Source organism: Chaetodon trifascialis, chromosome 2 (genome assembly GCF_039877785.1).
Source record: "Chaetodon trifascialis isolate fChaTrf1 chromosome 2, fChaTrf1.hap1, whole genome shotgun sequence".
In the NCBI taxonomy this organism is placed as follows: Eukaryota; Metazoa; Chordata; class Actinopteri; order Chaetodontiformes; family Chaetodontidae; genus Chaetodon; species Chaetodon trifascialis.
In genome coordinates, this window is record NC_092057.1 from 11353893 (window position 1) to 11381220 (window position 27328).

Genomic DNA, 27328 nt, shown 5'->3' on the forward strand with positions numbered 1-27328 from the left:
CAGAATCGTGTTTTCTAACCTCTGTCTCTGCTAGTATAATGAGGGTGTGCTTAGTACATTTATGTCACAAAGCACCACATCACAGCAACAACGTGCTGAATTTTACAGCAGTGATGATAGTCTAATTATATAATGTGTAATAGTATATCACTCACAGGGGCTATTTTGATACACTGAATACTTTTACTTTTGATACTTAAGGTACATTTTGCTCCTTCTTGCATACTTTTACATTGCGAAACTTTTTAAATGCAGGACTTTCACTTATAATTATTTTTACGGTGTGGTATTGCTGTTTTACTTCAGTAAAGGATCAAAGGCTACCACTGCAAAATTTAAATACTGAAGTTTATCATAACTGCAATTGTTAGTGTACAATCACGTTGGTTCAGTGTACTGTTTTATGCACAAAGACACTTTATACTCCTTACTTCAATATGTAACAAAACAGCAGGGTTTAGGCATTGAGACATCTTAACAAAACAAACAAACAAATATTTGGCAAAATTAATCCAGCCATGCACATCAGGAGGAAACAGAGAGAAAGAGCTACAGCGGCACAAATGTAACAGAAAGTGAAGCAGCGGCAGCCTGTGAAAAGCACCATGTCTCAGACTAAAGACAAATCGTCCCCTTTTCAGCAGAAACACAGACGTGTTCGAATGCTTAAAGAAGTCTGGTGAGATTCTATATTTATCTTGCTGTCGACAAATTTCTTGAGCAAACCAAAACCAACAGTGAATGTATGTGCTAACAAGTACTGAGTGAGTATCGCAGCATGATAGATCTTCTTCCTCTGAGCCATCGACCTCCATTAAAAACACACCAATGAGCCACACTGTCACACTGGCTGACATGTTCCTTCATTACCGTGAACACACTGACGCGCGCGCACACACACACACACACACACACACACACACACACACACACACACACACACACACACACACACACACACACACACACACACACACACACACACACACACATCAGTTTTATGATGAGTTTTCAAAGATTCTTCTTCAGCAGGAACCAAAGGGATTGAAGCCACAGACAGAAGTCAGACAGTCTCGACAGACGCACTAACACACTGCTGGTTTTGGTCTTTTCATGGGATTTGTTGAGACGAACAGCAGCCTTACCTGTTAAAGGAAAAACCCGCCGTCATCCACTCACACTGCTAGATCTTTTATTATCTGTGAGGTCTGGTTCATTCCTACAGAAATATATTTTTAGAAAACCTCTTTTTCTAAACCTGCCTCTACATTTCCATCTGTTTTCCTCTTCTTGACACATTTCTACCTGTGTGGTTTTAAAAGGTCATTTTCAACACGGCAGCCCTCACACTTCGGTTCTGATGGATTGACACCAGAACCAAGTTTTGCTAATTTGGTTTACATTATTGAAATATTTTCTGCCACATTTTCTGCTGCTGGAAATATCAAATGTCACCTAATCTGAAACTGAACTGTTATCCACAGGAAGAAGACAAATAGATCAGTTCATTTAACCTTCCTGTGCTGCTACCTCCTCATTTAAACAGTGCTTAGGTGTTTTGGGTGGAATTTCCCCTTAATTAACGCAATACATAACAAATAAGAAAAGTCCAACTATTACAATGATGTTCACACTCTCATACATTATTTCTTCACACACACTCACACATTTTAACACATGAGTTAAAACACTTCTTCCATCTACAGCTGTCTTCCATCCTGGTCTTCAGCTAGCACCGTGCTAGCTGGTGCGCTGGGTCCCTCCCAATTAGTGTTGTGATAAATCAAATTAGGAGGGGTATTGCTCATTATGTGAAGGCTTCTTTTTAGTCCACCTTAAAGGAACAGTTGGAACATTTTGGGATATTTTCTTCCCCAGAGTGAGATGAGAAGATTGATATGAATTTCAAGTTTGTGCACCCAGTACAGAGATAGGTCCAATATTTAGCTTAGCCTAGCACAAAGAAAGTCAGTTGTAGATGCTGTTTATTGCACAGGTGCAGAAATAGGCGACATTATGGTTTTAGCAGCTGTTAGCGTTGAAGCTACTGCATTTGTGTTTTGCCAGGTTTGAGCTCTGACTGTACTGTCAACTAAAGCCTGCTGACTAGCTAGTTAGCTAACAAAATCAGCTGCTTTCATTTTATTGGAACAAGTTTTTTTTTTTCTCTTTTGATGGACCCAGGCTAGCGGAGGCCCCTCAACCCTCCTGAAAACTTAGCACTCTCTAGCACTCTAGCATTTCCTCATCTCTGAATTCCCACAGTTCTACAGGGAGCTTACTGGGAGCTACGCTAGGCTAAACACACCATGCACATATCTGCACTGAACGCACTGACATGAAATTCATATCAATCTTCAAGTCCCATGTGACTGTAGGATGACAAGCAAGCTAACTTCACAAAATGTCCAATTGTTCCTTGAACGTGACACGCTGCTGCTGCTTTAAAGCTACACTCTGCAACTGTTCACAGGGAGCTTCTCTTGATGTTCGATCACTGACTGAAATACACTCGCACAGTATCTGATGGATTGAAACCTCAGAGCAAAATACAGAAACGTGAGCGCTCCCTCAAAAGGAAACTGCACTTTAAAGCCTCCAGTCTTCTCCCTGCTCTGTCACTTTACTATCATTTGATATAAAACATCTAAAACCAGCCAAGGTGGCGAACATGAGCGCGCTGTGTGCAGTTAAGTGTAGGATTTCTCAATATTAGCTAATTCTTGTCAAACTATTCCCTTTTGCTGCCGTGTGAAGCTGTCAAAAAGCACCATTGCAGAGTGCAGCTTTAAAACAAAACCCCCTGAAAGACCAGCATAGCAAACAGCTACTTTCTCTCCCTGTCTTGATAAAACACACATTCCAGACCCTCGCTGACTTGACGCCCGCCTTTAAAAGAAGGCTGTCCTTTTATTGTGATGCTGATATTCAAAGGTAGTCCTGGTACAACGGATGTCCTCTGCTTGGTTTTTGGAGTGTGGATTGAGGAAGGACGAGCTGACTCAGTTGAACGCCTCCTTGTTGATCCACATGAGGGTCCGCGTCTCGTTGGGCTTGCATTCGTACTCGATGCTGCTGAATTTGTTGCCGAACTGGCAGTGCTCCCTCTTGTAGTAATTGTAGTATTTTGCCTGCCAGACCGTCTCAAACGTTCCTGCCTTGTTAAACTGGACAGAAAGAAAATCACCAACACTGCAGCAAAAATGGCGATTCTGATCTTTAATTTGATGCATCAAAAGGCAGATTTCTGCTTCTCAGTTACCAACAGCCACTTGATATTTCATCAAAGGTGACTGTGACACTGTCGTCTTACCTCCATACTGACTTGGACAGGTTGCCGGTCCCCGCTCTTGGTGTGCGGGACGCCCTCGGTGTCATACTGGCCGTGATAAACCACAGACTCCTCGTCCCTGGACTGCTGCTCCAGAGGGAAAATGATGCCTCCGATGTTCATGTTGCTGTGAGGGAGACAAACAGGAGGAAGCAGTGTGCTGCTTAATTTGTGTGTCTAAGCTTGGAAGGAGACCTGAAACTAGAGGAGGCAACTACAGAAGTAGAAATGCCTTTCTGGAGGACCTGAAGGGTGTTGAACCCTCTGGATCCACTGCAGGGACCCTCTTCTGGAGTGTGCAGTCAGCTGCTGATGAGTGGTAAATACCTGCAAACCGGAGTCTGGCTGCTCATTTAAAGGCTTTGGAGTAAAGTCATGTGACTTATTACTTCTGTTGATGAGTATCTGGTAAAGTAAGGTGTGTTCTCCAGAGGACAGAGGGCTTATCAGATGAACTTGCACCTGAATTAAACAGGTTTACAGAGAGTCATCACCCAGACTGGATCACCAACATGGGTAAAACTGGGGCCGCCACGAATCCCAGACCTCCCAGTGGCCCAAAAAGGCTGCAGATCCACAGCGTGGCACTTGATTTTTGCATCATTAAAGTACAATATCAACTAAATGGGTCCAACATTAATAACTTCACACTGCAACGTTTTGTAGAGAGGGCTCTGTATCAATACATCATATTATTTTACTTTATATTGTGCTCGTATCAAACATGTTCCTTCAGTTAGAGGTCAGATCCTTGTCCTCCTGCCAGGTGTATCCAGCATCATCACTTCCTCCTCAGAGGCCAAATCTAATGATGCATTTAGCTGATTTTAGTCAACTTCTCAAGGCAGAAATGTCCAGATTCACCATCAGTACAGGGGCCACCACTCCTATACGCTCTTCATTACATCATATGTGATGTTATTTCAAAGTCTTTATGACAGCACTTGGGAACCTTAGATGAAATGACAATATAATGTTTATTTGGTGGTTTAATACGCTTGTCAAGTTGCTCTATTTGGCTGTAGGCTGCATAAAACTATGTTATAAGTATGTGGACCATCATGAAAACTCTGCAGGTCCTACTTTTCCATATTGATGTTAATTTTATTTCTCTTTACAACTCATATTTCTTATTATATGAACTAACGCTGGCTTTAAGTTCAGCTTTTCCCTTCCTCATCCATCTATCCTTACAGACGGGTCGTGCCCACTGTCATTGAGGCCGTGTTTGATCATCTGGACCCCACCCTGCTCCACACTGACTGCACCTCAGCTAATCCTACAACAACACACCGACATCAGCTGTCTGTTTGTTCATCAGCGGACAGGCGACGCTTCCTGTCACCACCAGCGACGAACAACACATCACACACGAGCCGCACATGATTTATTCAGGCGGATACCGGATGCTGCAGGCCTGCAGGAGGAAGGCCAGCACAGTCAGCGACGTGCAAGGTTATTTCTGCTTTACTGAATGTGTATTAAAATCCCTTCACTCTGATAATGGAGAAGGATCTTCTCCTTACAGACGCGGCCTGTGACCTTTTTTATTTCAGGGAATGAACGAGGGGATGTGCATGCTCGGTGGCCTCCTGCTGCAGATAAACTGCAGTATATAATAAGAAGAATATTCTTTTAATTTCTTCTTACGTGGCCTCGACGTTTCCAGGCTTCAACACCACCTCGATCTTGTATTTGGAGCCTGTGAGCAGTTTGATGGTCCTGCTCTGGCCGAACCTGGTTCCGTCCACCTTGAAAAACACGGGTCCTTCATTGGGCTGGATCCGCAGGGAGATGGAGATGTTGATGATCGGAGGAACGTCGTCCATTATGCCGCTTTTTGTGCTTTACGGGGTCAATTTTAGGTCCCGTGTTGAGGGAGAAGACAGCGGATGATGCGGTGATGCTGAGGAGGGACCAGAGTCAAGCTGGGCATTCCGGGGCTTCCGCTTACGTCTTTCAAAATAAAAGCGGAATAGCAAGTTATTTCATTGTAGCGCTACAAAAATACCCAGTTATTTTCCTACGACCTATTTAAATGGCTTCTTCTGTCAAACCAGCAGTTCAAAACTCAAAGATATGTAGTTTACCCTTTTATATGACAAAGAAACACAACAAATATTCACATTTGAGAAGCCACGTCTGTTTGACTTCTTTGTATTGCGGTTTTGTTTTTTGTTTTTTTTGTTTTTTTTTTGGTTTGTTTTTACAATAGTTGGCAATTAACATTCTGACAACGGGTTAATCCTTTAATCTTATTGTACTAATCATTTCAGCTCTATATTAAATCATCAGAGTGGAGCTGCAATAATTAGTCAATTAATTTGTACAGTCCATGAAAAATTGATCAATCATCATCATTTTTCAAGCAGGTTATCAAAACAGAATTTGTTGTTTTTCCTCATCTTACACTGTCGTAAACTGAACATCTTTGGGTTTTAGCCAGCCGGAAACTCATCTGGGCAGTTTTCACCATTTTCTGATGTGCAACAAACAATCAGTCAGTAACTGAAAAATAAACTAAATGCCAGAATAACATGATAAAAAATATTTCTTGCAGCCATAGAAATTAATAATTACATTGCCACAGAAAGTGTCAATGTTAATGCACAAAATGTCATTGTTGGCCTCTTTTCAACAATGAAGCCAAAAGTTGTCTGGGTGGACACAATAAGAGGAACACTGACAATGTAATGCACTACATTACTCCATGACCACTAAATACAGCATCAAAAATACTTGGAGAGATATGTGTCTGACATGGTGTCAATAAAAACTGCATCACACGCTTCAACATGATGTGATTTATTGCATGTCAGCCATATTTACATCAAAGCAAAGAGACAGTCATAACTTTTCATTTCAGGTTGTTTGCAGACAACATCACGTCACTCTTTTGTTGTGGTGCGAACTGCAGATGGAGGGGCAGAAGTGGTTTTCTACAAAGGAAACACTATAACACACACTCAAAAGGTGTATGGTTTGCTCCGCGGTGCTGAAAGTTTGCTGCCTGGTTAATCCACAGGAAAATAAGAGATATGCACTGTTGAAAAAACAAAACGAAGCACCTTGGTACCGAGGTAGTGGACCCACCACTAACAAGAAACTTGTATGCCTCCATACTTTGTCTGCTTTCACTTGTTTTCTGGAGTAGAGCGACGTCTGAATGAGCAGGTAGTCGGTTATATCTGCTGCCTCAGCAGCAACAAATCTTTTAGCTCAGTTGAAAAATCGCTCTTCTTCATAATGTAAGGGTCACATCCAACATATGTTCTGATTTTCTCTTTATACCTTTCTCTCATAATTTAATCTAACCTAGCCCAGAAAGATCAGTCCTTCACATCATTCACTGCAGTTCGCACTTTCGGCCCTCCTGATTTAACATCACGTGACTGCAAACAACCTATAACAAAGAATTTCCCAATTGGGATCAACAAAGTAAAGTCTAATGTTAGCATTAAACTCGTTTCACTTCTGTTTCTCCGTGGTCCGTGGTTTTTTCTTAAAAAAGTTACAAAAATCAATTCTGTACAATTGTTTGTGTGTATTTGTATAAAACACAAAAGTATAAAAGGTGCTTTAAATAAAATCCTAAGTGTGGCAGCAAACGTTGCCGTCAGTCATCTGTCCAGCTCGGCCTGTAGGATCTCTCCCCAGGACTCAGCATCCAGCGGCGTCATCTTCCTGCCGCTCAGCTCCTCCGCTGATCTCACGTGGCTGTAACGTCCTCTCAGCCAGTCTCTCTTCAAACAGCTTCTATTGTAGTTCCTCACCAGAGTGACCTGCAGAGAGGAGGCAGAACACAGTCAGAGGACGGACATATGACAGAAGCTTAAATCTCATCTCGCTTTTTACATTACATGAATTCACAACAATGGGAGTCTGTCCATCTGATATCTGGTATTAGAATCCTATTAGAGCTCAGAGCTGAATGAAGCTTGGTTACTGAATTCCAGCAGCTAGCTGTCACTCAAAGTGGCCATTTGCATAAGTGAGTTATATATATAAATTCACCCCCGTAGACTCATCATGAAAAAGGAAATTAGTTACAGAGACCAAAACCATTTTTTGCATCAGGTAGTAAGCATCTTTATTTCTGCTGTCACAGTGGGCATTTTCATATGGGGGTCTATGGGGACTGACTGACTTTTGGAGACAAGTGGCCATTAGTGGAGCTGCAGTTTTTAGCACTTACACATCATTTTTCAGCCCAGGAGGTTGCTGCTTGGTCTCCTGTGATGTCACATGACCTCAACTACCTCCAACGTTAATAACGGACCACTTTGCTTTTTCTTTTTCTTGAAGGTTGACTCACCTTCCAGGACAGGCCGTTTTTCCTGTCGCTGTCGACCTCCCTCTCACAGACGGCTCTGACCAGCAAACACTGGCTCCTCCACAGCTGCTCGCTGTCTTCGATGATGTGATGCCACAGCTTGCAGGTCCGCGAGGCGCTGCACAGACTCTCTGCGTCCAGCTCACCAAAGATCTTCAAGCTCATTTCTGTCGGCAGCGTTTCAGCAAAGTTTTGAGGGGGGGTGTCGCAGGTGGATTTCAGGGAGGGTCGTCTTTCATAGAGGAAGAACACAGGCGAGGTGCTCGTGCGGTCATGCTGCATTATAGCTCAGGGTCCTACAGTGAGAAAACAGTGATTAAACATCTCAGAGCACAATCAAATTCCATTTGAAGCTTCATTTCAGCACCTTTAGTTCAGGACTGGCTTTCAATCTCATGGGCACTTTGAAGATACAAGGATGGAGGAAAATTTGACATTTCTTTCTACCATAGTAGCAAAATCACTGTCCTCTCCTCAGTGGAAACGTTTACTTATGAGTGAATTCTGGCCCTCTGCTCAGTAACAAAAGCTTACGGACAGTCTGAACAGCCGGACAGACCATAAGTAAAACTACAATGGCAGGACATACATTAATTTTGCAAATACCAATATTCCTGCTCTAAATCTGATCATGACGGTGACTAAACCCATTTCAATCTCCAGCTCAAATACATTTCCCAACTTTTACGGATTTAAGCATTCTTATGATCTATGTATTAATATAACATGGCTGTCAGGAAGAGGGATGGCCAAACCTCTGGCTACAAAAACAACGTTTTCCCACTTCAAGGCTGTTATAAATCACAGCAGCCAGTTTGAATTCATATGATCTGATTTACTGTTGGGTATGTGGATGAAACAAAACTTCAATTTCAGCATCGAAGCGTGAATCTTATTTTAACATCAGATTTTCTTGTTGCAGCTCCGAGTCACGTTCAGCTGCACGAGAGTCATCTCCGCCCCGGCTAGCAGCTAGCTAGCTAACACCGCCTGACACCTCCGGCCTTTCGCACTTCCAAGTCAAATACCTTTTTTTTAAAGAAGAACGCAGATAGTAAACGTCTGCCGCCATGTTTGAGGAAAGGGACGACACCGTGTCGTTAAAGTAAGAGCTTCTTACCGTCAGTATGGTCGCTTCGTCTCGTTCTGACAGCTCCACTGTTTAAATGTCTCAACGGTTGTTTATACACAGACATACGTCACCTTGTTTTTGGTGAAATGCGCATGTGCAGAAGAGTCATTCGCCAACAAGAAACAGCGACCTTTAAATTTCCATTTTCCTCGACGTGTTTCTGCGCTGAGGGATTTAAACATGCTGACAGATCCACACAGGAGAGAAGAATAGATTATTTCAAACAGGGATGTGTGAATTTTGTGATCAAGAAGAAACTGTGCAACATGTTATACGTGACAAAATATGATACTGAGAGAAGGAAGCTTACTGAGGTTTAAAGAAATAAAGTTGAGCTTTGCTTATGCTTCTGTGATCTTTTACAAGGAAGTTCAAGTTAATCTGTTTTTGTTTCAATATCTCAGGATAACGAACTTACTAGAGAAAATGAGTTTTTTTCTTTTCATTTCTTTTTCGGTTTTTTTTCTTTTACTTATCATTGCAACTAGTAAATGTAAAGTTAGATCATCGAGCCGCACTCCATTCCAGCAGGTGGCGGTAATTCACAGTAACGTTGTCTGCCAACAGCCTTCATAATAATAATAATAAGAAGAAGAAGAAGAACGAGGAGAAGGAGAAGAAGAAACAAGGAAAAAGAAATAAACAAGGAACAAGAAGAAGACAACTTAGAAAGCGTCTTTCTGTCCTGTCCTGAGAGACCATTCATTCTCCATTCACCACCACAGCAGGTGGGCTGAAGTGAAGCTTGGCTCGATGTAACCTTTGCTCAGCTTTCGTTTCTGTTTCACGTTACTTCCCTCAGAAAGAAATTGAATGAAACAAGTTAGAGAAGCTCTTTATTCCTGATACTATTCAACTATCCCAATAAGCTTAATACGCCCTGAACTGAATGTTAAAGGCTTGTGTTGTGATGCCTTCAGTGACCCGAGGTGAAGCTCCCTTCCAGTCCCGCCCGCTGACCACATGTCCCGGTTTGACCTCGTCCCGGTGGACGGCGGGGATCCCATCCAGCTTCCGCCAGGGGAGACGGTGCTGGGCAGGGGGCCTTTCCTGGGAGTGAGTGCTGCTTTGGCTTTAGCTTAGGCTAGTTACTTTAAAAGTACAATTACTCTTAATTATTTACAGGCTTTTTAACAGGTCAGTACATATTATTAGACATGATAAGATGTAGATATGCTGTGTGGGAGTTTTTAAAACTTTTTTTAACTTCACATTGTGACAGGAAAAAATCACAGGTACACAGGTACTACATCGGGCCGCTGTTGAACCCTCACCCCTAATAAATCTGTATAATGTAATTTGATTAAACTTTATTTAGAAATGTGTCTCCCATTCTTACAAAATGAACTAACATGATGGTGTTAGAAGTAGATTTGGACAAAGGACCCCCCATACAAGACAGGGCCACACCCTTAGGTAACATGTCCAGACGTCCCGAAAAGTTCTTTACTTTCCCAAATTACAAGCAGATCCCTATACAATATTTGCTTGATACAGACAAACAGACCAATATATGTGTATTGTGGGTTCCACATGCACACCCAGAACAGACCCTAAGAACGTCTCCCAGAGAATAAAACTAAAGAAACGTGAATACAGCTGAGTTGCAGGTCTTCCTCTGAACCACTGGAGGACTCTGTCATGCTGATGACATGCAGGCAGCTGGACTGCAGGAACAAGAAGTGTCTTTTCTGATGGAGGACACTGTTTGTGGTACTGATTTGTCCAGAGCCATCAATGACAGATTTCTCGTCAGTTACTGCTTTTCATTGCACATCTGAGTCTCTGACGTATCTCTGCTTCTAGAAATGAGCCTGATTTTATTTCCACTGGAACCACATGCAAAGAGTGTTATAAAATATGTACAAGGCTCATTGGATTCAATATTTATTATGTTTTTGTCTGTTTTTATCAAATATATAGAAACTAAAGAAAATAAGATAAAATATAATAATTATGCAAAGATGAGGTATAAATATAGCATTTACAGCATGAATGCTCTGAAGTTTGACCATTTAGACTTTTCTGTACAAACTTAAAGGAACTCTAGAGTCTAAAAAGCAGCTTTTGTGTTATATCTTCATTTTACGTCTTCACTTTCCATCACCAAACTATGATCCGTCCTCTGGAGACCATGAATGTCCACAACAAGCTTCATGAGAATCTGGTGTGTAGTTGTCAAGAGCTGAAGCTCTTCTCTTGTGTTGTTTTCCTTCATGTTGTTTCAGGTCAGTGATAAGAGAGTGTCCAGATGTCACGGGCTGCTGGAGAACCTGAACGGACAACTGCGTCTCAAACCAGTACGTGTTTTCAGTCCTAGTTTAAGATTTTCACACCAGCCATTTGCTACTTTTGACCTTTAATTTACTGGTGACCTTTTCCAAAGTTTAAGCATCAGTTTTGAAACTTTTCAGGGTCAGGGTTATATGAAATATCATGAATGCTGTCTGCCTGCCTCCCTGTCTGTGAGCTCCTTCGTGGCACATTGAGTCGTCCAAACTCAAGTCATTTCGTAGTACTTTCATAAAGTTACTGTGACCCTTAAAATCAGAAATCTGAGTCAGTTTACTGTGATTCTTGTGCATCTGGTTGTGTTAAGGACATTGTCTGCCTGGTACCTCATAAACACAACTCACCCATTTTTGTTTGTTGTTTCAACATTATTCCAGTCACCTCTTGTTACTCACAGAGGACGACAACATGCAGTGTCTTCCAGTCATCTGTTGCATTCAGCTAATTTCTATGACAAACAGCTTTTAGAGATTTTGTTTGAGACAGCAAATCCATAAGAGTGAATGAGGTGAATATTGTACTTTTACTCCACTACATTTGCCTGACAGCTTTAGTTACTGTTCAGATTACAGTTTTTCATCCCCTTTCTGTCCAATTGACTTTTTAGAGATACGTGGTTCTCACAGGACAGCCATGCTCCAAACCTATGATGATCTCACAGAATATGATGCATTGATGTAGATTAAACCAGCCAACAGCATATAAAGCAGTTCAAATGAGCTCGACCTTAAACATCTACTTACTAATGCTTACATACTTTTACTGAAATAAGGTTTTGAATGTCGGATGTTTACTTATAGTGGAGTGTTTTCACACTGTGTATTAATACTCTTACTTAAGTAAAGGATCTGAATACTTTTTTCACTGGCCATCACATCCAAAGCAGGATATGGTAAAATTAGTGGTTTGCTGTGTTGAAACAGATGGCTGCCTGAGGAAACGCTTTAGAAACTACATTAAATATTCAGATGAATTTAAAAAGCTGCTCAGTGTGATGCAAGAAAATCAAGAAATCCTACATATGTAAATCTCTCCATGTGCATGTTGACACTGTGTCAGAGAAGTGATGATTGTTCGTTTTACTCTCTATCAGGAGGAATTTTCCTGAGCAACAGGTGTCAGTGATTTCTGAAAGGTCGTCATTTAGTCGCTGGAATGAAATGCTGTTGTGACCTTTTCCAACAAATACATTAAACACACAGATCTTTATCAGCCTTCAGGGGAAGTGGAGTCGCTCCAGCAGCAGAAGTCGGATGGAGGTGTGTTAGAAAAGATTACATAGAGTTAAAGACATGCATCATACTGACCTTATTTATCATTTGTGTTGAATTGACTTGATGTCACTACACCTCAGAAAAGTAATTACCGCTAAACAGCCGCAGCACTGCGTCCATTTTGTGTTGTGAAGTGGAATCAATTGCATCAATGATCTGGTCTGTTGATCTCACACTGGAAAACAATGACAGATATTCTGCATGGAGCAGCTCGAGGCTCTGAAACGACATTGATATGTTAACCTTCATACCTGCATCGCAGGTCCAAACGCTGTCCGCTTTGTCGTTTCCATCGGCTCAGTTTGCTGACGGTTTCTTGCTGCTGGGCTTTGAGCATTAAAGAAAAGTCATTCCCAGATTTCAGCTGATTGTTTCAGGTGGAAAATGACTTAAATCACTCTGACCCATTTAACAGAGGTGGTCAGAGGGGAACCAACTAAAGACCTGCTGGAGTGATCCTGCAGGGTAATCATGTGTCACACAGTGAGACGAGGCCGTGTCAGGCAGTAGAGCACAGAACTATGATCTGATGAGTCTTTTCATTCTGTATTAAACAGATGATTATGTTCTCCATCGATCGATTGATTGTTTGGTTTGTAAACATGCTGAAAATAGTGAGATATGTGCTCACAATGAGCCCAAAGTGACACCATCACCATGTTTGTTTAGTCCAACCAGCAGTCCAAACCTCCACATTATTACAAATACATTCAAATCCTTCAAATGATTCAAAGGAAAAGCAGCAAATCTTCACATTTGAGAAGCTGGAAACATGAAATGTTTTTACAGGAAAAAAGATGATTAATCGACTTATCATTTCAGCTGTACTTGTATAAACTGCTGTTTAGTGTAATTTATATACAAACATATTTTATAAACTCTTCAGATGTTCTGTGTGTAAAAATCTTCATTTGTGAAGTAACTTGTAACTGAAGCTGTTAGATAGACGCTGTGAGGTAGAACTAAAGACTCAAGTAAACTACAAGTAACTTAAAATTGTACTTAATTGTGTCCTTAGCATGTCCCTCCACCACTGTTCCACCGCCCAGAGGTGAGACTGGTGTCGATTGTCTCATTTGCAGAAAGAACTTCAATTAGCTGATTCCCCAAAATGTGGAACTTTGAACTCTGAACTTTGTGGGGTTGCTGTCAGGGCTGTACTGGGGGAAAACAATCAGCCCTGGCATTTTTGGCCCAGACCGGCTCACAACATTATCGGTTGACCGGGTGGTGGTTAATGCTGGTGTGTCGCGCTGCATCAGGGCCGGCCTTAAAAACCTGCGGCCCGGGTCGGGTCAGGTTGTAATTTTCAAGCCCGTTAGGAACCATAGCCCAGCCCATCCTGGACGGCTAATTATGTGTGGGGGGAAAAACAAACTGTTGCACTGATCGGCCCCCACTAGACACCGGCCCACCAGGAAAGTGCCCGGTATGCCAGATGGCCAGTCCACCCCTGGTTGCTGTGATCAGCAGCTCGTCCAGCACTCTGAACAAACGCTCACAAAGACAGAACTGTCAGCTGATGTCCTCATGACTTTTTCAGGAGAGTATCAGAAATGCCTTTCAGATTAGTCTATAAAACAAATGCATGGAAGATTCTTTTGGTTTGATGTGTGTGAATGAACCCCTTGATGATTTTTTTTTTTTGCTTTTATATTTGAAGACCAGGTTGCCTCAAATTGAATTCACTATTTTGAACTGAATTGAGGGTTCAGCTGATCAATCTCTAGCAGAAACACACCGTCACATCACGTCCACGCCGTCATTTGACGATCGTCGTTCTTATTAGAAGAGCATTAATTTTTATTAGCCACTTCAAACACTGAGCTTTGAATCCTAAAACTTCATGACCGACTGACATGTTGTGGTTTCATCCTGTTTGTTGTTCTGATCTTTAGACCCACCTGAACCCCTGCTTTGTTCAGTCGTCCCTGACCGACGACCCTCGACCTCTGCAGAGAGATTCCTGGCACCCTCTTCGTCATGGAGACTTGTTCTCTCTGCTGCCGGGGCAGTTCATCTACGAGGTGGTGGCCGTGGGCGAAGAAGACCGCACTCCCAGGTACTTAGATGCCAGTAAAAGGCTCATTTCCATGTTAATTCTGTGCATCAAGACGTCAAGACATCAAGAAATGAATCTCATTTACTGAAGTTTCCTCCCCGACGTCTCCATGAATAATGCAATCCGGATGAAGGAGATGGTTCTCCGCTGTTTGATTAGAGTCCCATCTATTATCTTTGCAGAGCAGACTGTGTGGTATTGAATGGGATTTAGTTGAAGTGTTATCTGTAGACTCAATTAAAGCAATTTTAAATTTTTTTTTTTAGTCTCTGGGTTTCCATGAGTTAACCCTCATAGCATTGTTCTGACGCTCGCTCTCTGTTTGAAGTTTACATCAAACAGACGGGAAAGGGCACTCGAGCAAATGTTACCGCTGTTCAGACCGGCCGGAGCTCATGTAAAATTCATGCACAAAGTCTGCATCAAAGCAACAGCATGACGGTTTCACAAGTCTGGATTTCTGACATTGTCCTCGCAGTTGTCTCAAGAAAGAACTTCTCTGGTAGTTGGAGGAGTTTTCGGAGTTTTAACCTCGAGTGTTCGGGCTGAATCACGTTCTGTCAAATCTCACTTCCTGCAGAAACAGTCAGGTGTTTGAAGAAGAAGAACTTCCTGTTTCCCCAAAGCCAGACATGGACCCGCTTCCTCCTACTGGACAGGGCCGTGGACAGACTCCGCCTCTCCAGGAGCCGACACCGGCAGCTCCGTCAAACCAGGAGGAAGCCGACCATCCCGACAGAAGCTTAAACAAGGTCTGTTCTGACCTGTGAGTTAAACCATGTCGACCTCTCTCCAGGTGGACGCTGAGCTTGTGTCTGGTTTGAAATTTTGCTTTCACGCTCATCTTTCCCTTCAGTATCTCTGGTTGTGTTGGTCGTTTCTTTGCTGACTCTGCCGCGTTGTGTCCACCTCAGCCTCACTGAGGTGGACAAAGTGCACCAATTCACCGATCTCTGACCCTGAAACTACAAGAGGGAAGTAATGGAGGATGCTCCACTGTGTAACGCAGCGGTACACAGTTCATATCAGATCAACCGGCTCATCAGCTTTATGCGTGTGATCAGCAGCTTTCATCAAACAAGCCCTGATAAAGCCTCTGTCCCCTCCTAAAGACTGTTTTTTTTTCATATAGAGAAACTCTGCACAACCAGAAGAGGTGGAGGACGAGCGAAGTGACGTCGCTCCGTCTGCACCCAAGAGGAGAGTTTTACCTGCATGGATGATGGCGTCTGTCGCAGCTCCACACAGCTCTTCCTCCAGCCTGAAAGGTACCGTGGTCATGTTGTCTGTTTCTTACTGTGGATTCACTGCAGCAGAAACAGACTTTTTTCACGTGTCAGCCCACACACGACGCTTTCACCTGAACTGTTCAGATCTGTGATCTGTCTCTGTTTTACAAGACATTTATGGGATCCATGAGGAAGTTCCCTCCTTTTTTCATTCATCGTCTAAAAACGTCTTTGATAGATGGAGTTTCTATTTCTCTGAAGTCAGACTGATGATTGAGTTTTGAGGCCACACTGATATCAGTTTTTCTCTTTTTTTAGCATAAACACAGACTCCTGATATGAATCCTTTAGATGTGCTCTTGTTTTTAAACTATGACTCAGATTCATACTGAGTGGCACTTTTTACTGTACTAAAATCATCTTGTCAGCGCTCCCTGGTGGACAAACTGTGTAATGGAGACACTGTTTCTGAATGACCTCCAGTGCTGTTTGGCATTTCCTGTCTGTGTGATACAGATATATCTGCAACTGGCTGATTTCTGCAGCTTTATTGTGTTTGTGAGCGCAGTAGGTCGTGATCCATCTCATATGACTGTGACTCATATTTTAACTTTGCAAAATAAAAACTCTTTAGTCATTAAACTGGTTATTGGAATAAATTGGCATTTAGCCGTGAATGCTGTCTATCAGAAAAGCTAACTTCTGAAGTATCATAATTACAGCCAGTAACATAATTAGGAAGAAGAATTGAAGATTTGTGTTTGCTTGTCACAGTAACAAAGAATTTTTGCTGCTAACAGACTGTTGAGGGGTTGAATTAAGCGTACTGAGATTCCCGGTAAGTGTGTCTTTACTGATGGTGAACGTCATTGTTTCCACGGACAGACAGCCACAAGAGATGAGTCACTGTTTCGCAGGTCACACCGCTCACAGTGTTCATGTGGTCCATTGATTGAGGTAGTGTTGCTTTTGTCAACAAACTAAATATCGTGGTCAACAAACCTTTTTAACATGACAGAAACAAGACAAGACGCAACATAAATGCTGGTTATGTGACGATAACTATAAATATATAATGCGATACTGTTGACAAATAAAAACGAGACTAAATGTGGTTTACAAAATAAAAACTCTGCTGAAATGTCTCTTCATTTTCATTGACTGAAACGAGACGAGACGAAATGTTATAATGTTATTTCGTCTCGTCTCGTTTTGGAAAAAAAAAAACCCACGTTTTTTCGGTTTTTGCTTTTGTTTTCGTTCACGATATTTAGTCATAATTTTCGTTGACGAAAGCAACATTAGATTGAGGACTAAGGGCTAAACTTTGATGTGTTGGTCCCAGCTGCTCTTGAAGCCAGTTTGTGCCCGTTTGTTAAACGCTTGTGCTGTTTAGTCCTCCACACAGCTCTAATTCACAGCGTCTGCTGAAGGAGCGAGTCTGCTTTCAGGTGACGTTATGCAGAGCCTCCACCTGATGCCTCTCTGGGAACATTTGTTGACCTTAAATAGCAGCTGAACCCGACTGCCGCACAGTCTGAGGGCTGCAGGTTTTTCACTGGAAGAGCTGGGCAGCTTGACTGAATGAAGTGATGTTAACAAGAGGATGAATGGAAAACAGTGCACCGAGCCTGTCTCTGTGTATCAGGATGTTCTGTGTGTGTGTGTGTGTGTGTGTGTGTGTGCGTGCGTGCGTGCGTGCGTTTCCCCTGAGTGCTGCTGTTCTCTAATATTTACTCTGAGGGGAAGCAGACGGCTCCGCTGCTTCATCGCTGCTTCCATCACTTTGGGCATCCGCTCACTTCAGAGCTGCGTTTCGCGGAGACGCAGAGTGGACGGATGGAAAAGTTCCAGTTTCCCGAAGAGAAGCGCGAGATGATCTCGGTGTCGTCTGAACTCTCAGGACACGGAATCGTCTCGTGGATTCACAGTCTGACAAACGTCATGAGCGCGACATCACAGAAAATTGTGAAGTGCAGTAGAGCTGGATACGTGAGCAGTGGTGGATAGTAATCAAGTACCGTTCTTAGATACAAGTTTGAGATACTTTGAGGTGTTTTGTGATACTTCTACTCCACCACTTTCAGTAGTAATTGTACTTTTTTACTACATTACACTTATCTGACAGCTTTAGTTACAAGTTACTGTCAGATTAAGAAGTCCCACAAAGAGACATTTCTCCTCCTTCTTCTTCTTTCCAATTCATCACCTGACGACCCCTCAGATTAATCTGGTGACCCTTTGGAGGGGCCCGGCTCCCAGACTGGACTAAACTATCCAACTGTATATAAAGTAGATGAAACTGTCTCCACCTGGAGCAGCTCCAACAGTAAAATGCTGCTTTAACATTGATGCTTCAGTATTAATGATGTCACACATGATCAGACGTCAAAAGATTCACTTTATTTATCTGATGACTTTGATGTCATGAGTGTCACAAGTTCACCGTTTCCTGCTGAATTTTCTTCTTCTTATGAACATTTAGGCGCTTTTCTTCAGGAGCTCACCTCAGCAGGCTTCCCTCGCCTGCAGTGTCCTTCACATGTGTGTGGCTGTGAATAAAAGCTGATATATTTTTTAATACTCAGCCTCGGGCTGTCTGCTTTAGCCTGCTGTGCTCCATCGATCTGTGTTGTGTTGATTGTTCAGGAGATGGGTTTGGTGTTAACACTGGCAACTTTATGTATAATGTAAAATCCCCCTCTCACAATTTCTCTTAACCCCTTTTGAGAATCCTTACCAAATATGAGTTTGTGTGTCAGTAAAAGTATTAATGTGAACCATATTTTTATAATGTTAATATCAATATTTAGCATCAGTCCGACTCTTCTGAAAATGATCTTTCTCTCTGTTGTAGTTCAGTCAGCTGTGAAGAGAAGTAAAGGACCCGCGGCGGCGTCAACCAGCACAAAACCAGCAGCAGCCAAACAGGTCAAGACTTCCTCACCTGACGAGGCGGAGCTCTTCGAGGAGGAAATGCCGAAGAAGAGGAGAAGGAAGATGCACAATGAAGAAGCAGCAGCAGCCGAGTCTATAACAGTTGAGTACAAATGTTAGCGAGTAGTCAGAGGCTTATTTTTGGTTCAGTCTGCTTCAGGCTTTGCCTCCTTTCTGTCTCACCTGTAAATGAGCAGCGCTGTGAAATCCTTTTCAGTGAGTGTCTAAAAATGCTTTTTTCACAGAGTAATTCAACTGATTTTGTCAACTTCCAGGATGTTCCCTCGGAGCGGCCCACAGTTCGGCTACAGAATGAGCCCAACAGGTCCGAGGTGAGCGACGAGTCGGACAGCTTCGTCATGGAGGTGGACGAGGAAGGAGGACGAGGAGAGACATCTACAGCTGGCGTAAACACCGCGACGCGAGCGTGTGCAGTCAATCAACCTGAGAATGAGGACAGGAAGTTGAAAAATGGGCAGCAAAAGACCAAACGAGCAGAGTCTGTGGGGTCAGACAGTGGCTCTGCGTCCAGACCAGCTCCATCCAAACCTCGAGTCAGAGAGCCGTGTCCGTATGGGAAGGACTGCTACAGGTGCGTTTATCTCAGGCTGAGCGTAGAGGATGACTGGGAGTCCATTTGAAGTCCTGCAGGAGGGCTTTCACTTTGATGTGGCTCATTTTCCAACAAAGACGAGGTTCATGAAGGGCCCTTGAGCTGATGAACATGAAGCGAACCAAAAACCTGAATGAGGTCTAAAAGCTTCTGAAAGCAACTGCCTGATGCTCTGTGCTTCTGCCTCATTCCTTCTCAGATTTAAAAAGGCGAAACATTAATGTTGAAAGCTTTTCTAACACGACATAAATCACAGAGTGGGACCACGACCACAGTTTTTCAAATGTGATTTTTTAAAGCTTTGGCCAAAAGCAATAAAATTCCACTCACAGGAGTCGTGGATAGATACCAGTGTTAGTGCTTTTCTGTGTGTTTTGGTAAACTAATACCCACTGGAGACACAAAAATGTTTCATTTTTAGAAAATATTTTATTTTTTAGCCATCAAACAATTTAACTTTCCAGGCAAAAAAACACACAGTAAGTAAACCGCTTTAACAAAGTGAAAGGATAAAGCTTCCTCTGCCTGCAGGACGCAGCAGCAGCATGTTTTTATCTTTCCCTGCAGGACGTCGGCAGGTTAATGGGCGCAACCAGTTTGTCAGTCATCAGACAGCTTCTCCGTTTTGAGAATCTAAAGGGGAATTTGTGAGTTTGTGAATTCGGGCCAGTTTCGTGAGATGCTGCCTCTGAACTTGTGAGCATCTGCCCCAGTCTGGCCCCAGTCTGACCCCAGTCTGACCCCTATCTGGCCCCAGTCTGGCCCCAGTCTGACCCCAGTCTGGCCCCAGTCTGACCCCAGTCATTCAAATGCTCCTGACCAGAACACGGTCTGGTCCTTTAAATGAAATGTACATAATGATGGAGCGGCAGCAGGGAAACATCCTGCAGAAATGTTTTGTGTGCACAGTCTCTAACACATTTCTCCTCCGGCAGACATCTCATCACCTCCCTATTTGTTTTATCCAGGAAGAACCCGCTCCATTTCCAGGAGTGCAGTCACCCCGGAGACACCGACTACGAGGAGGAGGAGGAGGAGGAGACGGAGGAGGCAGACCGACCTGAGTGCCCCTATGGCACCGACTGCTACAGGTCAGTCATCACGGCACGCTCATTATTACCACCAGATGAAAGGGAGGGACTGAAAGGCATGATGGGAAACCTGATGACTAACATCTGATGAGCTGAGGATTGCAGAGGATTTGTTTTACCAGTCAGGAGCTCCATCACAGATACACACACATTACAGGTGGTTGAATAAGACTGCACGAAAGACTTGCATGAAAACAACAATTACTGGAGCAGCTTCTCCTGTCAGGTCCAATCAGGGACCTTTGTTGAGCCTCTTGCATCATTTCCTGTCACCCCTGAGTCCGAATGTGATATTAAACTTGTTTATTTATCTTGAGAGCAAACCGTGACTTTAACTTTGTTCCCCTCACAGGAAGAATCCTCTTCACAGGAAGGAATACAAACACACCAAGAAACCAGGTGGGCTGTTTTTGGCTGAATGTTGACTCTAATTAACGGTGAGATCAGTAAAATTCAGCATAGAGCATCAAACACAGACGCCTACATGAGTAGAAACAGGCAGCGATGTATCCAGACATCATCAAATCAAACAAAGCAGCGATATACAATAAGAGGTTAATACAATAACTCGACGGTGTGTTTTGAGACGGGATTTGAAGGTGGAGAACGTAAGCACGTGGTGGGCAGATGGTGTTGTTGTCTGAGTGTGTGTGTCGATATAAAGTAGCTCATTAGTCATTCAAAATGTTAATCAGTGAAATGGGTCTGATCTCAATGAGTATAACACATTTTAATATGAACTATATTTCTTCCTGTCAGATGACCAAACATGTTTTAAAATCCAGGAAAAGGTCATTAACTCAGCTCCATTATACAAATTTGATACAGCCTTTTTAAATGTCAGCTATTGAACAGATTATTTTTCATAGTTAAATGACAGGCTCATTATTCTTGTCATTTATTTCATTTTATTAAAGTAAAGGAATTTTATTTTCCAGTCATGTCGTCTATAAGAGCCAGACATTCTGGATTAATAATGCACCTCTATGTGGAAGCTGAATGGTGGAGCCTATTGATTTTTTTGTTAGAGGGTTATAAAATGTAATCTCTGGGCCCTTCAGGACGTCAACGCCCACTGTACATGAAATGACCTTGTGACTCACCACCGTGTGTGTGTGTGTGTGTTTGGGTGTGTGTGGAATGTTGTTCCTCTGAATTTCCATTTTGCTGCCTCAGTTGACATTTAGTTGACATTGAATTTATGCTGGCGGCACAGTGGCGCAGCAGGTAGTGCGCGTGCCTCACAGCAAGAAGGTCGCTGGTTCGATCCCCAGGTCGGGCGGGGCCTTTCTGTGTGAAGTTTGCATGTTCTTCCCGTGCATGCGTGGGTTCTCTCCGGGCACTCAGGCTTCCTCCCACAGACCAAAAACATGCTCATCAGATTAATGGTGACTCTAAATTGCCCTTAGGTGTCAGTGTGAGCGTGAATGGTTGTTTGTCTCTATATGTTGCCCTGCGATCGGCTGGCCACCAGCTCAGGGTGTACCCCGCCTCTCGCCCGTTGACAGCTGGGATAGGCTCCAGCCCCCCCGCAACCCCAAAAAGGGATAGTCGGGTATAGACAATGGATGGATGGATGGATGGATGATTTTATGCTGAGTCACTCATCACCGCCGTCTCCTGATTGAAGACACAGTGTCTCGCAATGACCTCTGTTTATACCGACCAGAGGACGACACACACACGGAGACATGATGGCACTGTTCGTTTCTTCCACACTGAACTGGACTCAAGTCGTCACACTGCAAGACTTTTAATATCCGAATCTAATTAGGGGGTAAAATCTTTAGTTCTAACTTTGCACAAAGTCTTTGAGGGTATCATGACCAGAAACATGCTGCTGGGAGACGCAGCAAACCTTATTTTAAAATGCAAACATCAAACTTTCTCTTTTATCTCTCTGTCTGCCTAAACAAACGAGTTCTTCAAAGATCTACTGAAGTTCGAGTCCTGCTGATCTTTGGCAGACGTACATGAAGCAGCTCTTTCACAGAACTCCTGTAGGTGAATTTATAACGTCTCCCTCTGTGACTCACCCTGCACAGCGTCAACCTGTCCGCACTGTTTATGCTTTCACAGCCTCTACTAGACGCACAGTCCCCAAGAAGACGCCCGCTGATGAGGAAGATGAAGACGAGGAGTTTGGGGACGACGACAGCTTCATTAATGATGACAGTGAGGACGCGGGCAATGACTCAGACTACGTCCCTCCTGACTCGGATGACAGCGGTAAGGAGGACATCAAAAGGCTGCAGAAAGAAGCAAAGGCCTTTCTGAAGAGGAGGAAGTAGACACGGATCATTTCTGTTGCTATTTGCTGGGTTCAAAGCTGCAGCCGGCGACCTTTTAATGTCACACACACACACACACACACACACACACACACACACACACACACACACACACACACACACACACACACACTAGCTGAATGACCCTAAATCACCTGGAGGAGCTGCGGCCCCAACAGGTTCATGTACAGGTGATTAAGGTCTTTACACTACACTTACACTTACACTTTAAGGTCTTTAGACTGGTTCTCTGAAGGGACAAATCAGGGGTGGCCTCTCAGGTGCAGCACCCATTTCTTAAATTTGATGCTCAAAGTTTTATTGAACGTTGCACTACAACACACACTGACTGGGAAGAACACAAACTGAATAAATTACGGGAAAACTAAAAGGAAATTCAGTTATTGTGAGGCTACAATTTAGACCTGAAATATACATACATATAGTTAAAATGGTAAATTTAAGGTCAGATGTGCCTGCCCTCCATCATTGTGAGTCATCTTTTTTATACGTATGATGTAAAAGCTACTGAACTGTTGGTGTCTACCAGCTTCCCGCTGATAGATTTATGTTTTCAGAGCTTCAGGAGCATGAAAAGCTAAAAATAGAGGCTTGATGAAAGTGTGGGGGTCTCGATCTTTACTGAACCATGAGCCTTTTCAGCACTTAGAACTGTGTAAGTATTCATCCAGAATGTAGCAGAACTGGAAACTGCCTCTCTTTTTTTTTTTTGCTTCGATTTTTTTTCAGATGAAGCTCCAAATGTTCCAGATTGATTTGATCTGTCTGTGTAAATATGTATAATATAGGTCTTTTAGAGTAATTATTAGTCTATTTTTTGGACTGTTTTTCTTACGGTGTTTAAATACATGCAATGAAAGCAAAGAGCTTCCTGTCTTCATTATATGAAACATGGCCTTACGAGGTTTTTAGAAACACTGGCTGTTAAAACACCCACCAAACTCTATACAATTTTCTGACTATTTTGCATGAAAAAAAAAAAGACTTTACCTTTATCTGTTCATGTATCAGCTTTCGAATGGTTTTTCTATAAATTTGATCTTTCTACATTATGGCCTTGCTTAAAAATGCTTAATTAAATTTAAATTTTACTTTTTTTTACTTGGATTTACTCGGCTAAAAGTCCTCGTGCTGACAGCTTTGTGAGGCTTTACTAAATGCTAACGTCAGCATGCTAACACTTGCTAATTAGCACTAAGTTCAAAGTAGAGCTGAGGCTGATGGGAATTTCATCAGTTTTAAAGGTATTTGGTCACGAACTGTGTTCACATTATGCACCGTCACATCCAGACTGAGAGACACATCATCCTTGATCATCGTTAAGGAGGGCGTCTTCCTTCTCACAAATTAAGTGGAATTAAAGAGATCATCTTTTTGCATAAAGAGAAAAACAAAACCAAAGCTTGAAGCAGCTACTTCCTTGTTATTGGACACCGACTGGTTGACACACCTCTGAATTTTGGACATTTCAGGAAGGACTTCAGTGTCACTTCCTGTGTCCAGTATGTGGCACCAGAGGACACCCACTAATTAGACATTACATTTCAGTGCATCAAGTGAAAACCACACCATGAAACTCTCATGAATGAGAGAGACTATGACTCCTAACAGGCATGCAGATGTCTTTAAGCCAGGACTTTCATCAAACATGTAAAACTGGGACAGATTTGACCATGAACACTCAAGTTACAACAACTTCCTGTTTCATGGCAAAACATGGAACTGTGATGCCACACCATGCACACTGTAAGCTTCACAGTTTTTCATCATTTAGGACTTAAAGATTGGATCGGCCCAATTTGAAGTCCAGCACCTGTAAATGTCAAAAACTGCACACAAGCTCAAGAGCTGCATCAGATATCAATTTCCACCACTGCTGACGCTTCAATAGGTGTCATTCATGTCAGGTGTCATGAGCTTTCAAGTATCCCAAGCTCCTCAAAACTGTGTTTCAACAGTAGAAAAATAATAATCTTTACAAAAACAACAGCTTCCCTGTGATGAATGGTTTGCTATTCAACAGTTTCTCAGCCTTGAGCTCGCAGCCCCACGTGGATCGCTCACACGTTAAGACACTTTCATTGAAAAACTACAAGCTGAATGTGTTTGGCCACACGTGTCTGCCAAGGCTGCACGGTCCTGCAAAAAATGTATTCTGCATCTGCAACAACATCAGTTTATTCAGGAGGGGATTCCTCATGTTACCCACAGACGACTACAGGCAGCAGTGAGTCTCCATGATCCTCCACCACTACAAGGTGCGACATGTCACTTGATCACGAAGGTGGCACTGCTCTGTAGAGTATATAGGCTACAATGTAGTATAGAGTACTTATAGTATAAAGTTTGGAGAATATTTTAGATTCAAGATGAAAATGAGGGACTAAGAGAAAAAGGTGTCGTTATTAATCCTTTCCTTCAGCACCACGGACAGCACCATGGATTCATCCATACACACTTAGACTGCTGATGCTTCAGAGTCATAGATTCAAAGTGACACAAACCTCAGTCAGATAAAGGATCAACGAGTCAGACAGGCTAGACATCCATCCATCCATTTTCTATACCGCTTATCCCTCTCGGGGTTGTGGGGGGGCTGGAGCCTATCCCAGCTGTCAACGGGCGAGAGGCAGGGTACACCCTGGACCAGTCGCCAGTCGATCGCAGGGCAACATATATACACAAACAACCATTCACACTAACACTCACACCTAGGGGCAATTTTAGAGTCACCAGTCCACCTAATGAGCATGTTTTTGGTCTGTGGGAGGAAGCCGGAGTACCCGGAGAGAACCCATGCATGCACGCACAGAAAGGCCCCGTCTGGGGATCGAACCGGCAACCCCTCTGTCCCTGCACTCTCTCTGCTGCTCGGGGATTTAGCACTCTAAGTCGGCTGTATTCTGATTCTAATGCCTCCTTACTTTACTTTTTATTTGTGAACCTTGTGTCGCAGCTAAACTCCTGGCAACGTGTTTATGAATTAAGAGCAGGCAGTATGAGACCTTTTTACGAAAGCTGCCACAGACGAGCTGATCTGAAGTCAGGCCGGTTGTATTTGGCACGTCTGACACTTTGTATTCATTGATGATGATAAACAGGCGGCCGACCTCATGAATTTTAACAGGAAACAGCTGCAAATAGCATCTCAGTTCACGACTCCAGAGCTGCTGTTTGAACGCGGGCTGTCAAAACAACACGAGCAGCGGATTCGGCCTCACAGCACCAGTCACCACATACATGTTTAACACGCCTGGTCCCGCAAAAAAGTATCAGCAACAAAAAGCGCTTAAAGCAAAGTTACAGTACTCATACTGCAGCAGAACAGCCAATATATATTGTCATCGTTATTATAGAGTTTTATCACTATAACATTACTATTAATGTTGTGTTATTACTTATTAACGTCACTGACTGGAAGCATCATTTTAGAAAGAATAACCACAGCTGTCAGATGACTGAAGTAAAAGTACAATATTTCCCTGTGAAATTGTGGAGTGACAGTTAAAAAGGAAGCACTCAAGTAAAGTATATCAAAGTTGTACTTAAGTTCACTATTTAAGCAGATGTAGTCAGTTTCTTTCCACCAGTGGTGGTTAATAATCAAGAACATCTGCATCCAAAATTGCTTCCTATTGGCTCCATTGTGCATTACAGGTTACAATGTTTCATTAGAGCATCTGAATATTTATTTTGGAAAATAATATGAATATCTTAAAATAAGAAAGATGAAAGCAGGCCGCCTCTAACAAATGAAATAATAATTTTATGCTGATTTTTTTTTGAAGGAATAAAGAACAGAAGGGTAGGAAAGAGTAAATCACTGAGTGTTTATTATGATTAACGTACTCATTATTAAACCAACTCAACCTCTCCTCGAGGAATAAATTCAGTCTGAATGTGGTTGAATTAAAACAGTCAGGTTTATTCCATTTCCTGTCCATTTTTCTTTCTGAATGAATGAAATCAGACTAATTCAAAGCTCACAGAAAGTGACACACAGACACGACTAATTAAAACGGCGATGTGTCCTGTTAACATGCTACAGTCGGTGATTTGAACAGGTCCGACACGCAGAAAAACAGCAAAACAAACCACCAGCCACATTCTGAAGAACCAGCTGGACGTCTGTCGATCAGTGGAAACACACCAAGACTTTGTGCTTCTGTACTGAACAGTTCAATCAGAGCTGAAGGTATGAGTTGTTTTTATGTTGGTGGGAAATGTGTCTTTGTGCTGAGAAACACGTCAATCTGATGCCACTTATCTCAACAACAGCAACTAAATAATTGAAGCAAATACCAGCAATGTAGGAATCGCGATTAAAATGTGACAAAAACATTAGAATTAAAATGTCAGGAAAATCTGTTTGTCCCTGCATGAGTCTCTGTGATTCCTCCAGTAGCTGTCGCTGCTTCACACCGTACGAAGAGTCACCTGCAGTTCATTAGACACCTGAAGGCAGCAGCACACAGTGTTGATAAAGAACCACACACCTGTACACACATCACACTTTGTCCTTTTTCTTCTCTTTTCAACCTGTCTGATGATTTCTATTCTTCACATATGTAAAACTGCCATACTCTTCATTTGTTGAGCTACTGTCCTCATGCTTCACTGTGATTGGCTCAGCTGTTTCAGAGCAACCAGACCAATGACTGAGTGTGTATTTATTAACCACCACTTCAGGCACTGCTGCACATACATGAAGCAAAGTTGTGA

General features: G+C 42.7%; 3 protein-coding genes across 3 annotated transcripts; 1 reads left to right on the forward strand and 2 right to left on the reverse strand.

The window, feature by feature from the left end:
* Positions 1–330: 330 nt before the first annotated feature.
* cnrip1a (cannabinoid receptor interacting protein 1a) lies at positions 331–5267 on the reverse strand. The gene is made up of 3 exons (XM_070989035.1): positions 4982–5267; positions 3314–3458; positions 331–3167 (listed from the first exon to the last, which is right to left on the reverse strand). Exons 1-3 carry the CDS (start codon positions 5158–5160, stop codon positions 3003–3005), a joined length of 489 nt encoding a protein of 162 aa, XP_070845136.1. The 5' UTR covers positions 5161–5267; the 3' UTR covers positions 331–3002.
* An 853-nt stretch (positions 5268–6120) lies between these two features.
* On the reverse strand, positions 6121–8858 carry fbxo48 (F-box protein 48). Its single transcript, XM_070983377.1, has 3 exons — positions 8785–8858; positions 7647–7960; positions 6121–7113 (listed from the first exon to the last, which is right to left on the reverse strand). Exons 2-3 carry the CDS (start codon positions 7944–7946, stop codon positions 6952–6954), a joined length of 462 nt encoding a protein of 153 aa, XP_070839478.1. The 5' UTR covers positions 7947–7960; positions 8785–8858; the 3' UTR covers positions 6121–6951.
* Positions 8859–9376: 518 nt separating this feature from the next.
* On the forward strand, positions 9377–23467 carry aplf (aprataxin and PNKP like factor). The gene is made up of 11 exons (XM_070981520.1): positions 9377–9524; positions 9717–9852; positions 11025–11096; positions 14261–14424; positions 15005–15176; positions 15557–15692; positions 18511–18692; positions 18866–19182; positions 20172–20294; positions 20647–20693; positions 22374–23467. The coding sequence occupies exons 2-11, from the start codon at positions 9760–9762 to the stop codon at positions 22583–22585; spliced, it is 1518 nt and encodes a 505-aa protein (XP_070837621.1). The 5' UTR covers positions 9377–9524; positions 9717–9759; the 3' UTR covers positions 22586–23467.
* The last annotated feature ends 3861 nt before the right edge of the window (positions 23468–27328 follow it).

Excerpts from the sequence above, each read along its gene's own strand:
- cnrip1a (XM_070989035.1), bottom strand. The coding sequence starts at position 5,160 with ATGGACGACGTTCCTCCGATCATCAACATCTCCATCTCCCTGCGGATC. Across the intron at positions 3,459-4,981 it reads CCTGGAAACGTCGAGGCCAC|CAACATGAACATCGGAGGCA; the intron begins GTAAGAAGAAAT and ends TCTCCCTCACAG. Across the intron at positions 3,168-3,313 it reads CTGTCCAAGTCAGTATGGAG|TTTAACAAGGCAGGAACGTT; the intron begins GTAAGACGACAG and ends CTTTCTGTCCAG.
- fbxo48 (XM_070983377.1), bottom strand. The coding sequence starts at position 7,946 with ATGCAGCATGACCGCACGAGCACCTCGCCTGTGTTCTTCCTCTATGAA. Across the intron at positions 7,114-7,646 it reads AAAACGGCCTGTCCTGGAAG|GTCACTCTGGTGAGGAACTA; the intron begins GTGAGTCAACCT and ends TCCTCTCTGCAG.
- aplf (XM_070981520.1), top strand. The coding sequence starts at position 9,760 with ATGTCCCGGTTTGACCTCGTCCCGGTGGACGGCGGGGATCCCATCCAG. Across the intron at positions 20,295-20,646 it reads TATGGCACCGACTGCTACAG|GAAGAATCCTCTTCACAGGA; the intron begins GTCAGTCATCAC and ends TTCCCCTCACAG. Across the intron at positions 20,694-22,373 it reads CAAACACACCAAGAAACCAG|CCTCTACTAGACGCACAGTC; the intron begins GTGGGCTGTTTT and ends ATGCTTTCACAG.